The following is a 17,765-nucleotide window of genomic DNA, read 5'->3' as shown; positions in this document are numbered from 1 at the left end:
TTCCGGCGTGTCTCAGTTGAATAGATAAAGAAAAAAACGAGACACAATCCCGTAAATTTATTAACCAGCAATTTTCATTTCACTGGTATCGAAACATGTATTTTAATGAAGCAGCTTATTAGCGCAAGAGCGGTGACAGCTTTCTTTTTCAAATCAAATTAAATCAATACGACAAGCAAATTGTTTTTCCTGCCACGTTCAGAAGCGTCCCTGCTCACTATCGTATCGTATACGGTTATCATGATGCTAGAAGTAATTTTTTTTTTACCTTTGAACTCGGGATGCAGCTCTCTTTTCACAAACTTCCATTTGCAGCCTTCGAGGTGGAAGGCTGCCACACGAAGGCTTCCTTGAAATGAAAATCACTGGGAAGTGGCAGTCGCTCTGTGGTGACGCTTGGAACCAGCGACTGACAGCAATGGCGTGCACCGAATTGGGCTTCACCAGGTGAGCTTCATCTCGAGCGTGGCGGGGCCCCACGTTTGTCGCTATATTTTCGATATTTTTCCCAAGAGGCGGAGAATACATACAAAGAAAATACCCCTGGCTGACGGCTCGACATGGATATGACGTGGACTGTCCAAAGCAGGTGAACAGGATGACACACTGCGCCGTTCGTCGAACTCTGTGCACCAGCACGCGTCGAATCAGGATTTCGTGCCATCGCGATTCCGGTAAGACGTTCGTTTAATAATAATAATAATCTAGCAAGATCACTGAACAATGTGCGTAGGGCAGCCGGCTTTGCTAGGACTGACTGGTCTACCAAAAAAAAAAAAAGTTCTCGGCGCTAAATACAAGAATTAAAGAGACGCAGGGTCCTTGCTGCTGAAGTTGACACCACGAGACGCATCCTTCTCGCAGCGTCCGCTTGCAATCCGGGAGAGCATCCCTTCCAGGGCATGTGTCACCTAGTGATGGGGACGCCGAGCCTGTCGCACGCCGAAGCCAAATTGTTCTGTGAATCGAGAGGCTCTCGGCTTCTCAGCATCAATTCTAGGGTCAAGAGGAACTTCGTATCCGAGTTGCTGCTAGCTCTTCACAAAGGTAAGCTGCTAAAGTACGTCTTCCGAAAGCGCGTGCACGTTGTCGACTGGTGATGCCGACGACACAGTTCAACCGTTTGACAAAAGACACTGGTGCTGGAAAAGCGTTAATACGAAGGCACAAAAACGCATGACGAGTGCTATTCCGAGCGGCTACGTTCTAGTGGCGCTCGTCTTGTCATGTTAGACACTGTACATTAAACTCTGTGCCAGAGTCTTTCGTCAAAGGCATGTATTCCCTATACATGCAGTCCAAGCAATTTGAGTTCGTCTGTCAACCCATGTTACAATCTTTATTGCTTGGAGGACTCGACCGCTGGCACACTGACGGCGTTCGAGTCAACGGCGTCTGGATGTGGGAGGCAACAAAGCAAGTGCTGACAGCAGGCCGGCCATGGCAACTCCGCGGCGCAGTTCCCCCCGCGCCAGAGTGCCTCATTCTAGAAAGAGTCTTCCAAGAAAGCTCCCGCGGAGCGCTGCTCGACGACGCCCGCCACAGGTGGAACACCGTCCACTGCTCAGAGAGGCTGCCATTTATATGCGAGAGAGCAGCCTTTCCCATAGGTGAGCGGCCCAAACCTGGCAACACGATTACACGAAGGTGAGGGGGAAGAGTAGAGTAACATTTTTCAAGACAAAGCCCCTTGTGCTTTTGCTGTTCACTTTATGACCAGGGCTCAGCGTCCTCGCTTAAGATTTGGGAACATACGCACACAAAAAAAGTATATGCCAAATAAATTTTCATGAGTTTCGGTTTAAGCAAATGAAGGTCAGTACGAGGGAAGCATGGCGCAAGAACAGCAGGAGCCGTAAATTTTCATCAATAAGTTTTCTTAGCTTTCGTCTAAATAAACGCCACAAACTCTTTCCCCTCACGCGTTCATTCTTGCTAAACTGCGTTAAATCTTTTTATCGATTTGTTCTAGGTTGTCGCAAAACTGACGGCTTATACTTTGGCTCAGCGAACGTAACGGAAACTGGCAAGCCTTGTATACACTGGGGAGATCCTCGCAATGACCATTTTATGAGCAGACACTATCCACAATCGTACCAAGTGAGTGGCCCGCTATCGCTGCCTTTATTAGTGTTTCCGAAGTACTGAAAGTTGGGCTGATATGAGTGCGATATAAACGGCGCTTGTCTTCACCGTGTCTACTTCGGTAGTCCTGAACTTAGCGTCACCTATTACTCCCCTTCCTGCTACTTCTTCCGTCTTGGTTTACTTTCTGTGACGCCATTACACCAGAAATGAATTTCTTAGCGCCTTTGCAACCTGAGAAAAGTGCAGTCCAGTAGAAAACTTCACAGAAAGTGCTATAACAAAGCCCAGCGCTGACCCCTAGTACCAGTGAGTGATGTTTCGTACCTAATGGAAAGGGAAATCTATAGCTGGGGGACACAAGTGAAGCTTAGTCTTGGTTTAGCCTTAGTCTTGGTTTAGCCAACCATTGTTGGTCGTATCCTCCCATATACCATACGTAATCATGGAGGCGGCGGTCCGGTTTCACGTTCGTCTGAGCTTAAGCCACAAAAGCGAGATGTCTGCTGCATTTCATTGAGTGGCGTTGAATATAATGGTCCAGTGGCTATTGTTTGAATTTGTCTTTGACTTTTTTTTTTATTATGCACTCACAGATTGTCTCGCATCTCAGGTAAACCAACGTCCCATGTTTCCTCACAGCTTGTCGTCGGTTTACTTTACGCGCGACGCCTCTTTGGGGTTATCTATCTGAAAAAGATATTTTCAATGTGCCGCAGTCATCGGATTTCTTGTTGCACTCGTCTAATTAATGCTTGGCTTCCTCGTGGTAACTGCGTCGGTATTCCAGGAGAGGAATATCAGGCTCCTGTTCTTCCCCTTTTTGTTCTATTAAGCGCAGCCTGGTGGGTGACTTTACCACTAGTGGGTGTCGATGTGCACGAAATTGTTCCTGCGAAAGGCTTTAATTGCCTTTTAACCACCGCTCGCGCCTGGCTCTTTGCCCACTTTCGAGAATTGCCTGGCCAGTGCCGGCACTCACTTGACTTGGATACTAGACTCGTGTGCTTGCATGCAGTAATTCTTGGCGATATGTTTGAACTACATCGGCACTTGGCTCTTCTATTCTTGCTAAGCTATAAGAGCCAATGTGTGTGACTTGTTATTGCGTATGTGACTGTATCTTTTAATAATGTAGTGGTGCTCTTGAACCTCTCTGGCTACTAAATAGTATAGCTGTGAGCTCCGCGGGGTCGTGTCTTTGCCTGTTGCCTCGGATATTTCTACAATATCGGTTTTCTAAGTTGAAACGACGCCCAGGCACTCTCGATCTTCCTCTTCTCGACAGGCACTCGCAGCCGCGTCTGCATAAGTAATGAACAAACCTATAGAGTACGCGCTGTTCTAGAATGTTCTAAAATGCTTGGAAAGTGTGACGACCATGATGAAACGTAAATAATGCGCACATTCACTGCCTCCTGCTGCAACATTGTAGCAGTCTTGGCAGGCACAAAATTCGAGTTCTTAAAACTACGTCACTACAAGCTCAAAATCATCGGGACAATGTAGTTTGTTTTGGGAAATCGTATATTGTTTAAATGTGTACCATCTGAATTACTTAGCTTTAAGATTCTATAATCCATGTCGCTGCCCTAAAATATAAAGTGCAAGGCCGACCTAGCGCAGTATCGTTATATAAGTAAACGACTTATTTCTGAGAAGACGGGCAGTCGCACAATCTGTTTGCGTTGTAGTGGCTCCTGAGCATCACAGTCATCGGCAAGTTCTTGTTAAATATTGTACCAATAACTGTCAGATCAGATCAAAATGTCGGCTCCGCCAATGCTGAAACGCCAGTTCGCCTTTTTCTGCATAAAATAGGGAGGACACTCTATAGAAATGGGTGACTTTTGGCGAATTTTGTAGGTACGCAGTACTTAGAGCATATAAGTAGTGTTTCAACCAGTTAATAACACCCAGACTCATGTGTGAAAAACATTGAATGTTTGTTTCAGGAAATGAAAGCGCACAACCACTGCCGTTCTCCTGACGGTGACGACACGCCTTGGTGTTTCGTGAACGAATCAGACTACGAACACTGCGATATTCCGGAATGCTCGAAAATTCAAAGTAAGCATTGCCCCGACAGCTCCGTCGTTCAGCGGGAAAGAGTTAATCGGGAGTCGTGATATGGGTGCCCTTTTTTCCTAATTTTCCAATAGGTCCAAGTGTTCCTATCTTGCTGATGAAATGTGCTGACAACGAGTTTCAGTGTAGCCCTGACCAGTAAGTACGGACCAATTTGCCCTGCCAACCCCATTTTTTTCCCACAAGACTATCTTTGTCATTTTTACCGGTATTTCCTTTCGTTACCACTGCGCGCCATACATTGATCAGTATGTGAAATGCTGTATGTACACAGTAAATTAACCGAATTTCATTTTCACATCGCCTTTATTATTCCAAGAACAATTATATGGACACTCACTCCAGGCGCATTTCTGCCGTCCCCGTCGCCGTGATGTTACGTATAAAGTCCAAGGGCGATAACATCGTCTCCGTGCGCCTCATGCTGTATGTGCGAGTGAAAGCGTGCAAAAGTGAGCCGACGATGGCAACGGAATGTCGCGCGCGCAAGGGAGGAAAGCGGGGAGGAAGCGCACCGTCTATCGTCGCTCGCGAGACAACGAGGGGAGGGGAGGGAGGGACAGGGCGCGTTTTACTCCGGCGGCTGCTGAGTATGGTGCGGCCGCGCGGACTCTGTCTTGAAAGCGAACTGCGATGAGTACAGAGTCTAGGTGCCCAGAGGACTCAAACCTTAGCATGCGCTGTGTTCTCGCCGCTTAGTTCGCGTTGAAGCGAGAGGCAGCACGATGGTCAATTGGCTCCCTGCTGCTCCCTCGCTTCCTCACTTGGTTAAAACACGTTGGCGGGCTAGTTGGTTAGAATCCATGGTAGAGTGTATAAGCGCGACTGTACGAGGACGTGGGAAGAAACAGATAGACAGACACAGCGCTTCACTTTCAACTATAGATTTTTATTTTCCCACGCATCGATAAATATATACCGTAGGCACTGCATGCCTACTAGTCATCTTGAATAACGCATCAGACAATTTTGACTCGCTGGTTTCAAAAACCGTAACCTCGTTCACTGAAGTGTTGTCCCCTTTGTCGTTGACACATGAAGTCCCGCATAGGCAATTTCACAAGATTTTTAGACATGGGATTGTACTTTTCTCCCCAAATGACCTGCTGGAGTTATCAGCCGAGAGGCAATAAGCCAGTCCTACCATTTCATTCCGCTCATTCAAAACTTGTAAAACGCGCAGTGTTTCAATAATGCTCTGACGAAGTCATGTGACCACACAATGGAAGCCAGTTTCAGAGATCAGGCCAAGCGCCTGGCAGATTCTGCTTACCCGATGCGTATGCTCACCTCTGTCGCGGAGGGCTTAAGCAGGAAGTGCAAAAGCGCGTCGAATGGAAACAGTGCCAATACTAGAGCAAGAAAAGTTGCTGTGGTACCATACATTCATTGCATTTCACATATTCTCAGAAGAATAGCGGCAAAGTCGGGGGTGGACGTGGTTTTCTCTGCCCCTGAGCGTCTACAGAAGCTATGCAAACAGGTTAACACAGAGAATAACAAAAGGCACGCATGTTCTACTCAACATCGCAAACAATTTGTAACCTGTACTCATAGCGTTGTATATGCCATTCCACTTTCATTCGGAAGAACGTATGTTGGTTCACCCAGCAGATGCATCAATGAGAGATTAAAAGAGCATCGATATAACGTCACTAGGGTAATCTCGGGTCATTTGGGTATTCACTGCCGAGATTGTTCCTGCAAGCCTATGTTTGAAGGTACTTCCATTCTGTATAGGGCTCATAGCAGGATGATGAGGGAAATTGTGGAGGCCTACGAGATTGCAAAATTAGAGGAAAAGTGCGTAAGCAAGCCTTCGGTATCGCTATCTGAAAAGGGGATACGATTCCGAGGTTTATCTTTGTGACTACTGCAGTACATGTTTTCCCCATGCCTTGCACACGTGTACGCTTTATCGAAATTCACCCCTGAATGTTCTTTTTTGCTGTTACACTTGTTTCCGCTCGCACGGTATATATTTATGGATGCGTAAGAAAATAAAAATCTATAGTTGAAAGTGAAGCGCTGTGTCTGTGTATCTGTTTCTTCCTACGTCCTCATACAGTCGCGCTTATACACTCTACCATGACTTTCACTCCAGCGTTCTGGTCGCGAGTTTCCGCAGTCATCGAGTGAGATGTGTTCATGTTTGCTTGTGCGTGCGTGACCCCACGCTTGTTAGTGTAGTTAGTAAGCAAATGTTTGCAGGCTTATACGGCCGATAAAACTACTATCCTTACTTCGCACGGCTGTCTACTAATTTCCTATCGCAAATCCTTCGCCTTTCGGGCAAAACTGACTTTCCTTTTAAAGTAACATAGCGAACGATATTTCACATGTAAATAACAATTCCTTCTTTTTTCATGCCTTTTCTTTTCTTCCGCCCTCTCTCACTTCGGGCCTTTCAATCCCTTATCCCCTGATCCGTGCATAGTAGCATGTAGGCGACTTTAGGCACTCCGGAAAATTTATCCTCGTTTCTTTAACGAGATCTATCTATCTATCTATCTATCTATCTATCTATCTATCTATCTATCTATCTATCTATCTATCTATCTATCTATCTATCTATCTATCTATCTATCTATCTATCTATCCCTCTATCTATCTATCTATCTATCTATCTATCTATCTATCTATCTATCTATCTATCTATCTATCTATCTATCTATCTAGCTTTGGCAGTATCGCCCAAAGGACGACGCATTGACAACAGTAGCAAGGTTTAGCGTTGCGCTTGAACAACATCACTGACTGTGTTCTAACTATACGGGGGTTCGACATGCTCGCGCAAAGCAAGGTAACTCCTGCTGGACACTTGGAACAGCACCCTGGCAGCTACCAGGCGTCTCACAACGCGGACGTAATGAGCGCCGCTATTGGCGCTGCAGGCGTCGCACCTCAATAGCGCTTGATATGAGACCGGCGGGAAACCTTCGGCGTTAGTCGGCGCCCAGTGAAACGTTAGATGACGTTAGCATGACGTTTACTGCTCAGACCAGAGCATACACACAGCAGCTTGGCATAAACGCTGTGGTATGCCTAATAGTGGGCGTGCGCACAACGCTCGTGCCGGCAGCGAGTGAGCGTAGCGTTGATGGCGCGTCCGCTTCGCTTCGATGTTTTTGCGACCGAGCGCCGCTCCGCGTCTCTGGAAACTGTCTAACCCTACGCGCGCGAGCCACGCACGCGTCGTCAGCGGGACAGCGCGACTAAATTATAGAGGGACCTTAAGCGCGACGACGGCGGTGGCGCCGAAGACGTGAATGCGCCTCGCTCGAGCGTTCGTACAATCGCCATCGCAATAAAAAGAAAATCTGCACAAGATTGGCGAAAATAATTGTTGCGAGACTTAAGCGCTAAAGTTTGTACAGATTTTAAAGGCACATCGCCCCGTCCCCTCCTGTATTATCCTTCTCCGCCACCAGATGGTGACACCGCCCAATCAATAATAATGTTGCTCTCCCTTGACATATAACTGAATGTGGACAATTGACATCATGTGTAGAATTGCGTAGGAATATACAAGAAAACTGGCGCGGATTTCATAGGGAAGAAAAGGAAGGGCCAGGAGGTATCTTCAGCCAAATTGTATTTCACCCTGCAGCGAATAAGGGAATAATGTTAGGTTCAGATGTTCTTGACCGCATTGTCCTAGCGAATAATCAGGTTTATTCACGTGTTAAAAAAAGTGTTTAAGGATCGCTCTCAAATAAGTAGACATTCTAAGACACCCTAAAGTTAGCATGCGTGGAGTATGAGAATTATCTGATTTTTAAAAGAAAAAAAAAAACGTTCCGTGGCCACATAGCCCCTACTTTTCTATGTTCTAGGTGCATTCGTAAAGAGTGGATCTGTGACGACGACATTGACTGCCGTAATGGAAGAGACGAAGCGAACTGCGGTAAGTCATGAATACCTTCTTTTTCTTCTTTATTTTTTCTTTAACCTTTCAGCCGGCCTCGTGTGGACTGTAATTTAGGGAATAACTGAATATTACATATATGCGAAATAATGAGAATTAACAAGAAAAAATCATGACGCCGAGAAAGTCCGGCTAAAATATTATTGTATAAAGTACAGCTTCGTAGCGCGAAAATCGGTTAGACGACAATGAACTGTTCAGTAGTCCTATTCATACGTGTGAACTCTTTCAGATCGTCTCCTCGAAATGTTGCAGCGGACGCCTATGACTAGAATGAGTAGCTACGAGTCCGCAAGGTATTTTTCTGTGAGCGTCACAAAGGTATATATTGCATTACTCCATTAAACTATCCTGAGTTGGGCGAGCCGAGGGAAGCTGTACCCCAGTAACAAACTATGAGTAAGCACTCGAGCTCCCTATTGCTATTCACCCGGCTAACATCTCTGGCTAATATTTCGGCTAACATTATGTTAGCCGAAAGTGGCGTATCTCTTGTATGCGACCCCATGCATCATGCTTGCTCTCCCCTCGCCGTTCACGCCAACATTACTGCCATTGTTCCTCACATCTCTAAGGCTGAAGCTAACCCCCTTGAGATTACCATCCATGAAGAAAAAAAAAGGAAAAAAGAACACGATATGATAATCACGAGTGAAACGAGGCTGCGACGAATCACCTAGAATGCTTGACCTAATCAGATTTTACTGCATATGTCGCACTCTGGCATTTTGTCTGTCTCTACTTTATATTCTTTTCATTAAAACCTTCTATCTCTGTGCTGTACAGCTACCCATACTTGTAACGATCCCGGCTTTAGCTTTTCCCTACTTTTTTGCCACCAGTACTCTAAACGTATCTTGCTTGTCTCGACCGCTAACCTGTTAACGCTCCCATCAGCTCTGAATGCCAGCGCTTCTGGAACATCGACGTTCCCTGTACGGGTCTTGCCAGGTGAATATCTTGGCATTCCATTACGATTTGCTGAGTCCATCTCCGGGCTTTTGGTGCAGCAGAAACATGCCTCATGGTGTTCTGAATGTTCACCCCTGGATGATTTTTTGTCCTCAGGCAGCCACTCGGTTCTCAAATAGCCAAGCCCTGCCCTCGAATTCGTTTCACCGAACTCTCGATATCCTACTCTGCGTTCTCCCTATGGAAAGCACTTCGCTACTTGAAGTGCGATCGACGTCCCTGTCTGTGCTTATCCTTCACTTTTGTGCCCCCAGTGTGCGGCCAAGTGCGTCAACACAGCGGCGTTCACCTGCCGTTCGTTCAGCTACATGGCATCCGGCAGCCTGTGTATACTCAGCGACCGCAACGTGGCACAGACGGGCTCGCTTGTGGCCGACCCTCGGTTCGATTATTACGAGAGCACTGCCCACTCCGGTAAGTGGAATGCTGCGCACGTCACGAGTGCATAGTGGTCGTCGTGGCGCTGTCTGGTCGACAATGTACCACAAGCGATTTTTCTGGCGTCCATCTTGTCCCAGAAGCGTCGAAATTGCTTGGTGACATGGACGGGCGAAGGGCTGATTCGGGGAACGTGCAGATGGGCGGTAGAGAAGGCGCATGCGAGCCCACAGACCGCTGAGCTGCGTGCCCGAGTATATGTAGTTACAGTCGTAGTGACGGTCATCCTGGTATCTGGGAGTCGTTCTCCCGCCTATACCTCGCCCCTTCTCTGGGCTCAAACACTCCAGGACCGGTGAGATATGTTCGGCGGCCATGGAGCCAGAACATCAAATGCCAATGTCTTTTTCGGTCTGTAATATTTGCATCAAGGCTTTAACAGTTGTCATTTCATGTGACATTTGCTGCGCGCGATATAGTAACGAGAATGCTGTTAACATTCCGCGTAACTAAAGCACTAGACTACGCCTCTGGAGGCTTAGATATATTCATTCGTGCGGTGACTCGTGCCTGGATGGGCCTTGGAAATAAGCAATAGCACGGTACTGTTATTGGGACCGTGCTAACAAAATTTCTGCCGCTTAAGTGACCTACACGATTGGCGGCGCGCGCACCAACGCCGGACCATATAAGGAAACGCCCATACACGTAAGGCAACTTTTGTCGCTTCTAGTATTCTTGAAAACTACAGGGCTTAATGAGAATTAGCATTCAGACTTGTGCACCTTGCAGGAAAAAGGTAACCGATTACAGTAACAATTACTTCGCTGAAAAATGTGATTACATTTACCAATTCATGCGTTCTCCCCGAAAGTAATGGAGCAATTACTAAACAGTAATCCATTACTTTAATGTTACTTTCCGCCATATACTTATTAACATTGCGTAAATGCAGCAAATATAACGAGCTTGCCTAGATCGTTCAATTCGTTATCTGCAACCCTTAACACGTTGTTTACCTTCACGAAGGTTTGTTTGTTTTCTACCTTCATCTGCCCTCGTTTTTGTAAAATCATCTGCAGCGACAATGAAAATACTCTCGATATGATCGCTGGAGAAAAGGGCTGTGTCGCAACGTACGAACACCTTGCACACAATGTTGTGCATGGTTACTCAAAGCAGCGGTACACCTGTCTAGGTGCTCTATGAAGCGCATCGCTTCGTTGTTGGTGGGGTTAGGAGAAGGTGCTCCTGATAAGGCCACTGAAAAACTGGAAAATCAATAGTATCCACGTCCGAAGTGACCATCGCTATCGAGCCATACAAGTGTCGTTTATATTTGTCGGCCAACACACCCGGCACCCTTCACTCGTTAGCCGTTTAGACATAGACGACTACTTGTAACAGACGCCAGCAAACGCCGCCATTCCTTGAAAAAGTGGCCAAATCTGTAATGTAATTTAATATAAAACTGCACATTATTTAGCCCTGGTATTGTTCGAGTGTTACAATCGCAAGAATAGGTGCATATCAATCACATATACTGGGTGCCCCAACTATGGTGCACCAAGATTTAAAAATATGCAAATGTCACGTAGCTGGACAGAACCTAGGTAATATTGTTTGCCGTCGCTTGGGGATACTCAGATTATTTTTTGCATTCTGCCTAATTACATAATTAGTTTTAATTAATTAATGAACTTCTAAAACTTCTCAAATATTATAGTTAGATGACAAGCGTAAATGAGAAAATGGCAGAGCTACATGAAAAACTCCCGGTGCAGCTTTCTCTGGCTCAATGCGTGATACGTAAAAGTGTTTTTCCGAGCCTGAAGGAAGCCCGCGAATACACGCGAAGTGCCTCGACCGGCCAGTCACAACACGTCAGCGATGAATGCATGGATGCTATGAGCGTCCCCTTTGGAACGGGATGGTGGGTTGCGCCACCAAGCTCTCGTTATTATATTGCCCAATGTCCTATCTGTGTTTTAAAAAAAGGAAAAAAAAGGAAAAGGAAAAGAAAGACACGATGAATTCCCACAACCAAACTTTCTGAACCCCCTATTGTGAACTTTGCTTTTCTACGCCTCCGTTGTTTGTCGTTTACCTACTTTTCCTCCACCAATCTTCCAGTCGCCTCTTACTAATCTCTATTGTGGGCATGTTTGCTTTCCCCCCTGCTCTCGGTGAACTCAAAGGCTTCAAGGAGGCCAGAGGTGCCTAAATCAACCGCTAGGCAGATATCTTCACATTCTAATAAAACATGTTCCATCGTTTCCCTAGCTTTACCGCAGCAGCCACATGCTTCTTCCTTACTCGCCGTGGTTGCTTAGTGGCTATGGTATTGGGTTGCTGAGCACGAGGTCGCGGGATCGAATCCCGGCCACGGCGGCCGCATTTCGATGGGGGCGAAATGCGACAACACCCGTGTACTTAGATTTAGGAGGACGTTAAAGAACCGCAGGTGGTCGAAATTTCCGGAGTCTCCACTACGGCGTGCCTCATAATCAGAAAGTGGTTTTCGCACGTAAAACCCCACAATTTTTGATGCTTCTTCCTTCTGATATCTCGCTTTATAAGTTCGTGTTCTAAGGCATCCTGATCTCGCTTCGAAAAGCAATGAGCTTCCTTTGGAGTTATCATAAATTGTTCCTTTCCTGATTTCGGTTTTTCCTCAGTAGTTACTCATAGTTACTCATAGCAAGTAGTTACTCATAGCAGGTTTCTGCTCCATTGCAACCACCCACGAGATTATCTCAGCCTCTCTAAATTTCCGCTTGACGTTCTTTGTTGCCATGTTGCTCACCATACAGGTCGCATACTTGCTGGTAACCTTCCTAGTCTTTCTTCCTCCACTGTGAATCAATGCTTTTCCTGTACAAATACCTGAACACTCTTCCAGCCCATTTGCTTTCTTCCATATTCCTCAGTCGTTCTTCATAATCAATTTTACTGTGAGCATCCGTCACTTCAAAACTTGTCCAGTCCATATCACCCTGCACAGCTTCATTTGTATAGTCTTCCTGTGAACGCCCAATGCGAGGAGTCCCACTGACCTTTGGTTGCCATCGAGTCCTGATTGTACCCCTGATTTCAAGGAAACAACCACATTTCCAAATGTAAATCCTGAAACCATTACACCTTTCCACATACCCCGGGGCACCTCGTACCTATTGTATCCCCATAGTGCTCTGTGTTTCATGGCCGCATTTCTCTTCCCCTTTACAGTTATTTCCTTTTTCGTGTTTCCATATATCTATGGCCTTCGTTTATCCATATACCTAGGCATTTTTATTCTTTCACGCGAGGTATTTCCTGGCCCTGTATTGACACTGTCTGTTCACTGTTTTCATTGAATATCATAACACCTTATTTCTAACGCTAAATTTCAGACCTATATTCTCGCCTTCCTGTCCACAGATATTAGCCAGGCGTTGCAAATCACTTTGCTTGTTAGCTAGCAACACAATGTCGTCCGCATAAAATAAACCTGGAAGCTGCTGCTCTACTACTGTACCCACCTGTTTGCATGAGAGATTAAACCCGATATTACTTCCCTCTAGCGCCCTTTCCATCCTCACCATATACTACATCATAAACAGCAGTGGGGATAAAGGGCACCCCTGCCTCAGTCCCTTGTTGATATCAACTTTCTCCTCGCTGCTCATCCCTTCTCATTCAACGCAAACGGTAGTTTCTATGTAAATATCTCTCAAAAGCTGCATGCAGTCGTCGCCAAAGCCTTCCCCTTCCAGAATATACCAAAAAATGTTGCGGTTTACGGGCTAAAAATGACACACATAACGGTCTCCTTTCTACTCTGGATATTTCAATACACCTCCCTGCCTTACGTATCTCATTTCTCTCTCTCTCTCTCTCTCTATCTCTCGCTCGCTCGCTCAATACACTGAGTAAGGACAAATAAGTTATGATCCAAACGCCTACCTATTCCGAAGCCATTCTGAAGTTCTCACAAAATGTCATTATTCTCTGCCCATGCTTGCAGCTTTAATTTAATTGCCTACATTGCGAACCTGTATATTTCTGATATAATGGTCGATGGTCTATACGAGCGAATTCTATCTTTCCGCACCCTTACCTTTATGAATTAAATTCATTCTACTTTGTCGCCATGGTATTCGTCTAGCTTTTAAAGTTTTTGTTCCACTGTTTTCAATAGAGCTTCCTTACTTTTTAGTCCTTTCTTTCTTTCTTTTCTTTATTTGTTTCCATTGCTAGTTCATTAATCGCCCTAACGGGAACTTCGTCTAGCCCTGTGGGTGTGCGCTTAGGAATTTTCTCTTAGGCTTTCTTCCACTTGAAATTTGTCAGCACCAGTTGGCATGCTGGCGAACAGTGCCGTCAACGGCTGAAGTCAGAGCACTGTCCCGTGAAGCAGACGACGGGACGAACGCCCTCGCGGTGCTTCCAGTGATTTCGCACTGCAGGTTTTAAGGCCTGACATACCGGAAAACGCATTTTCGTGTGTCTCATTTTGAGAGAGGTCGCCACTTGTACGAGGCAGGCCACATTCATGGCATCAGGTAATATATAAGGTAGAAAACTAGTGCAAATTGCGATGCAAATGCACCCTGTCAGTAGAGCACACCGCGGTAAGATAAGACGTGGAGCTCCAGCATTTATATTCCAGATGTTATTTTGCTGTCCGGGTTAACGTTGTCACGGAACTTAATCATGTAAATAGGGAACAGCAAGAAAAAAGTTCATCGACGATGTATGAAAAATGTGTAAAACACATACCACTGGGTATGTATCTACGGGTCCGCTGGGTGCATGTCCCAGTGGCCAGCGGGCATCTGCCGGTCTTCAATGAACCTTTTTTGACGTGAACTTGATTCACTGCAAGTATCACAGCAACATCACACCTACACGATGACATTCACGTAATTTTTCTTTCAAGTGAGGGTCGGCGTCGACGTGGTTTTAACAGCTCTCAAAAAGTGCGCTCTTACCAAATATGACCTTCAACATCGCGTTTGTGCTCTTTAAGGGCTTTGCATGGGAGATGTCAAGCTAAAAGGCTTTCGCTGCTGCCGAAGTAATTCATGAAAACTATTGTGATTTTCTTGTTACTCATACAATGACGAAGTATTTGCTAGAAGAGTACAAAGGTTGCCAGAGTAAGTGCGGTGGTTATGGCCGATAACTTGTGGGTTCGTGCGTGGGTTATTCGGCTCCGTTGGCGATTCTGCGCTTCCGAAAGTTTTCTCGCGTATATGGTTCGAACTCCTCACGCCGCAAGCACAACAGCCTCACTGTTCAAACCGCACGCATGCTTCCCTCATGCCGACGCCAACTGCAGTCGAGAACCTCTACAACGAACGCCGTCAGAACGAAATGACCCTGTCCCTGTTCTTCTCTGAGCTGTACGCTGCGCCACGTTTACAATGAAGTGACCTGTGTAACGAAGGATTTCGGAGGCCCTAAGCACTTCGTTATAAAGGCGGTTGACTGTATTGCACTTCTTTGACACGACTGGCACGTATACGCCACGTCTCACATAGCATGAGCTAGAGCACGTGTGCGCTCTAGAATTAATGACTTTCTTATTTGCGTCACGAGCGGGAGCGTGTCAGTTTGTCCCATTCTCGCCTCGTGGCAGCCAGCGCTTTGGGACGCTGTGTTAAACGCCACCCCCGCCTTTGGCGCCTGCTCTCATTCCCCAGTCCTTTCCTCGAAGCGGAACGCTACGAAGACGCTGCGAGACATTGTACCGCCTTCGGGTTCGGCCCTGCTTGTACCGTTTCCGTCTGGAGTAGAAAATTCGCCGTCGATTACGATACTCCCTAATGCGAAATCTACGTGTGTTTTCATTTCGCGATATATTGGCTGGCGCGGCAAATCTGTCCCACGCGGCACATTGCAAATAGAGCGAAGTGTGGCGCAAGTGCCTCGCTAATCGGGAGAGGCAGCGCGCGGGTGACGCGTAGGCGCGATTCACAGCAGCCGCCACAGACGGACCTCAGCTCATGCAGCGCTTTGTTTCCATATATGGTATCGGTGGATGCGCTCTCCGCATACTATCGGTGAACAAACGACAGCGCGCTACTCTGGCGCCATCTCGTAGCGGTGGTCGCCACAGAGCCCGTCTTGCACTGTACTACACTTCTCACGCTTTCGCCATACCCTCCTCCTCCGCTTTTTTCCTCGCACTCTCTTCGGTATCGCTGTTTTTCACGCCTCGCTGCGCTCCGCGTTCACTCTTTCATCCTTCGCTGTGCTCGTTTTCTCGGTTACGCCGACGCCGACGCTCAACGTATGAACGGGCGCCTAGCTGCACTTTATAATCATGGACAAAGAAGACGTACGTCTCCCGTTTTTCTTTTTTTTATTTCTTGAGCTGCTTTGCCGATTGCACATGTGTCGTTCCCGTTCTGTGTCCGTTGTAACTATATTTATTTTTGCAATGCTTCGCCATTCTTAATGTCTTAGAAAGTAGCCCACTCTTCAGTCATAGTCCATTTCACACAGCTTGCCGCGACAAAAGCCGTCGGTGACGGCAAGTGTGAACACGTCGGTGCGTTTGCGTTCACCGTCGATGCACAGCAAACAGTCATGTGCCGGACGCAACCAGAGTTGGGAAGCGCGAGGATAGAAAATATACCCTAAAAGGAAGACTCATGCACTGACAACACGGCAAAATGGTAACTGTAAAAAATATGAGTGTTCGCCTTCGTAGCCCAAGCTCCGGAGCCTTTACAGCTGCGGAGGTGAAGAGAAGCAAATCCCATGGGAAACAAAGCTCTTGGGTATGAACTGTTCCTTTAATGTTAGAACTGCTAAACCATAGCAAATCAGCGTCGGAAATGTAGTGTTCAGCGATTGAAACGCAATACCGTCTTTTTTATTTAGCTCTAGGTGATCGCCGTGAGACCGAATGCAGCCGCAATGAATCACAGAGGTTCTCGCTTTCACTGTATACCACAATGCATCAGCTTCGTGTCCACAGCATTTACAGTCCGTGCAAAAAAGCGCTGGTGACCATATGCTTCGAGTATCGCATTTCAATTGCTGAGCACTGTACGTAAGTATCCAGTCTTTGCGCCGTTCCAGCTGGTGAGGCCGCGATGAAAAACGATTGAAGCGAGTGGCCTAACCAGCTTCAGCCATGTTGCAATAACTGTTCGTGCACCCAAGAATGCAACATGTTTGATCAGAGTTGGTTTCACGTGATATTTCGGCAATGCAAACAGAAAAACACGACGGAACATATTTAATCAGCGCAGCTGGCGGCAGCACCTGTTGAGCCTTGCCTGGCCGTCACATGACATTACTTTCGTGGCGCCGCCGCATGAAGGCGCCACCTGTACAAACTCCTCCCGCGCCCGGTGCCGGGCTGCTTTCACGCTCGGAAAAACACTGTTATATAGCACGTATTGAACACCAGAAAGCTGGATCGAGAGTTTTTCATGTTACTCTACAATTTTCTCATCAACACTTCTCATCTAATTATAATATTTCGGAAATTCATTAATTGATTAAGACTAATTATGTAATTAGGCAGAATGCAAAAAATAATCTGAGTATCCCCAAGCGACGGCAAACAATATTACCTTGGTTCTGTCCAGCTACGTGGCATTCGCATATTTTTTAATCTTGGTGCATGATAGTTAGGACATCCTGTACATTAACATATATTGTGACTGTGCATGGTGTTCACAGTGGAAGTTTTTTTTTAATTTTGAAGTGAATAACTCGCCGGACCTTTTAATAAGTTATTATTCTTCTGCTTGAAGTGACCGTTATTAGCAAATAACAGTGAGCGTTACTTAGTAAACAAAGTAATCGTCAAACTACAAAATTACCGGAAAATTGATTTTATTACAAGTAAATTATTACATGTAATGAATTACGTACAAGTCTGTAAGCAATATGTTTATTACTTGTGCCTCTCCGTGGGTGTATGTGCCGCCTGTGCGTTTGTGTGACCATTGTGTGCATCATACTTTTTCACCCCTACTGCGGGGTGAAAAAGTCAGTCACGCAAACATTTCCACTTTCTCATAAAAGTCGGCTTCGCCCTCGCTTTCTTCCTCTATTGTGAACCCACACCCTCGACCTCAACAGCTCATCGCGATCCAACTTTTTTGTTTAATATCTGGTGGTTAAATGTGCGGTGTTGCACTCGTTGTTCTCCGCCACTTTGCAGGCAACTGCACCGGCATGTTCCGCTGTCGCAACGGCAAATGTATCAAACGGCAACTACTCTGCGACATCGCCAATGACTGCGGCGACAGGTCGGACGAAACAAACTGCGGTCAGTTGCCAAGCGACAACGGGCCGCCGACAGGGT

At 46.4% G+C, this 17,765-nt stretch overlaps 1 protein-coding gene across 1 annotated transcript in view; it reads left to right on the top strand.

The window, feature by feature from the left end:
* Positions 1-277: 277 nt before the first annotated feature.
* Positions 278-17,765, top strand: part of LOC126548371 (neurotrypsin-like) — a gene marked incomplete at its 5' end in the record, with an annotated part of 58,469 nt that continues 40,981 nt past the window's right edge. The window contains 10 exons of the mRNA XM_055063514.2: positions 278-447; positions 818-1,047; positions 1,353-1,647; positions 2,927-2,930; positions 4,041-4,155; positions 4,248-4,311; positions 8,010-8,080; positions 8,334-8,422; positions 9,328-9,487; positions 17,622-17,729. Coding sequence (XP_054919489.1) covers positions 278-447; positions 818-1,047; positions 1,353-1,647; positions 2,927-2,930; positions 4,041-4,155; positions 4,248-4,311; positions 8,010-8,080; positions 8,334-8,422; positions 9,328-9,487; positions 17,622-17,729 — 1,306 coding nt within the window. The remainder of the gene's footprint in view (positions 448-817; positions 1,048-1,352; positions 1,648-2,926; positions 2,931-4,040; positions 4,156-4,247; positions 4,312-8,009; positions 8,081-8,333; positions 8,423-9,327; positions 9,488-17,621; positions 17,730-17,765) is intronic.

The sequence above is a fragment of the Dermacentor andersoni genome, chromosome 1 (genome assembly GCF_023375885.2).
Source record: "Dermacentor andersoni chromosome 1, qqDerAnde1_hic_scaffold, whole genome shotgun sequence".
In the NCBI taxonomy this organism is placed as follows: Eukaryota; Metazoa; Arthropoda; class Arachnida; order Ixodida; family Ixodidae; genus Dermacentor; species Dermacentor andersoni.
This window is presented reverse-complemented; position numbering and strand designations above follow the sequence as displayed.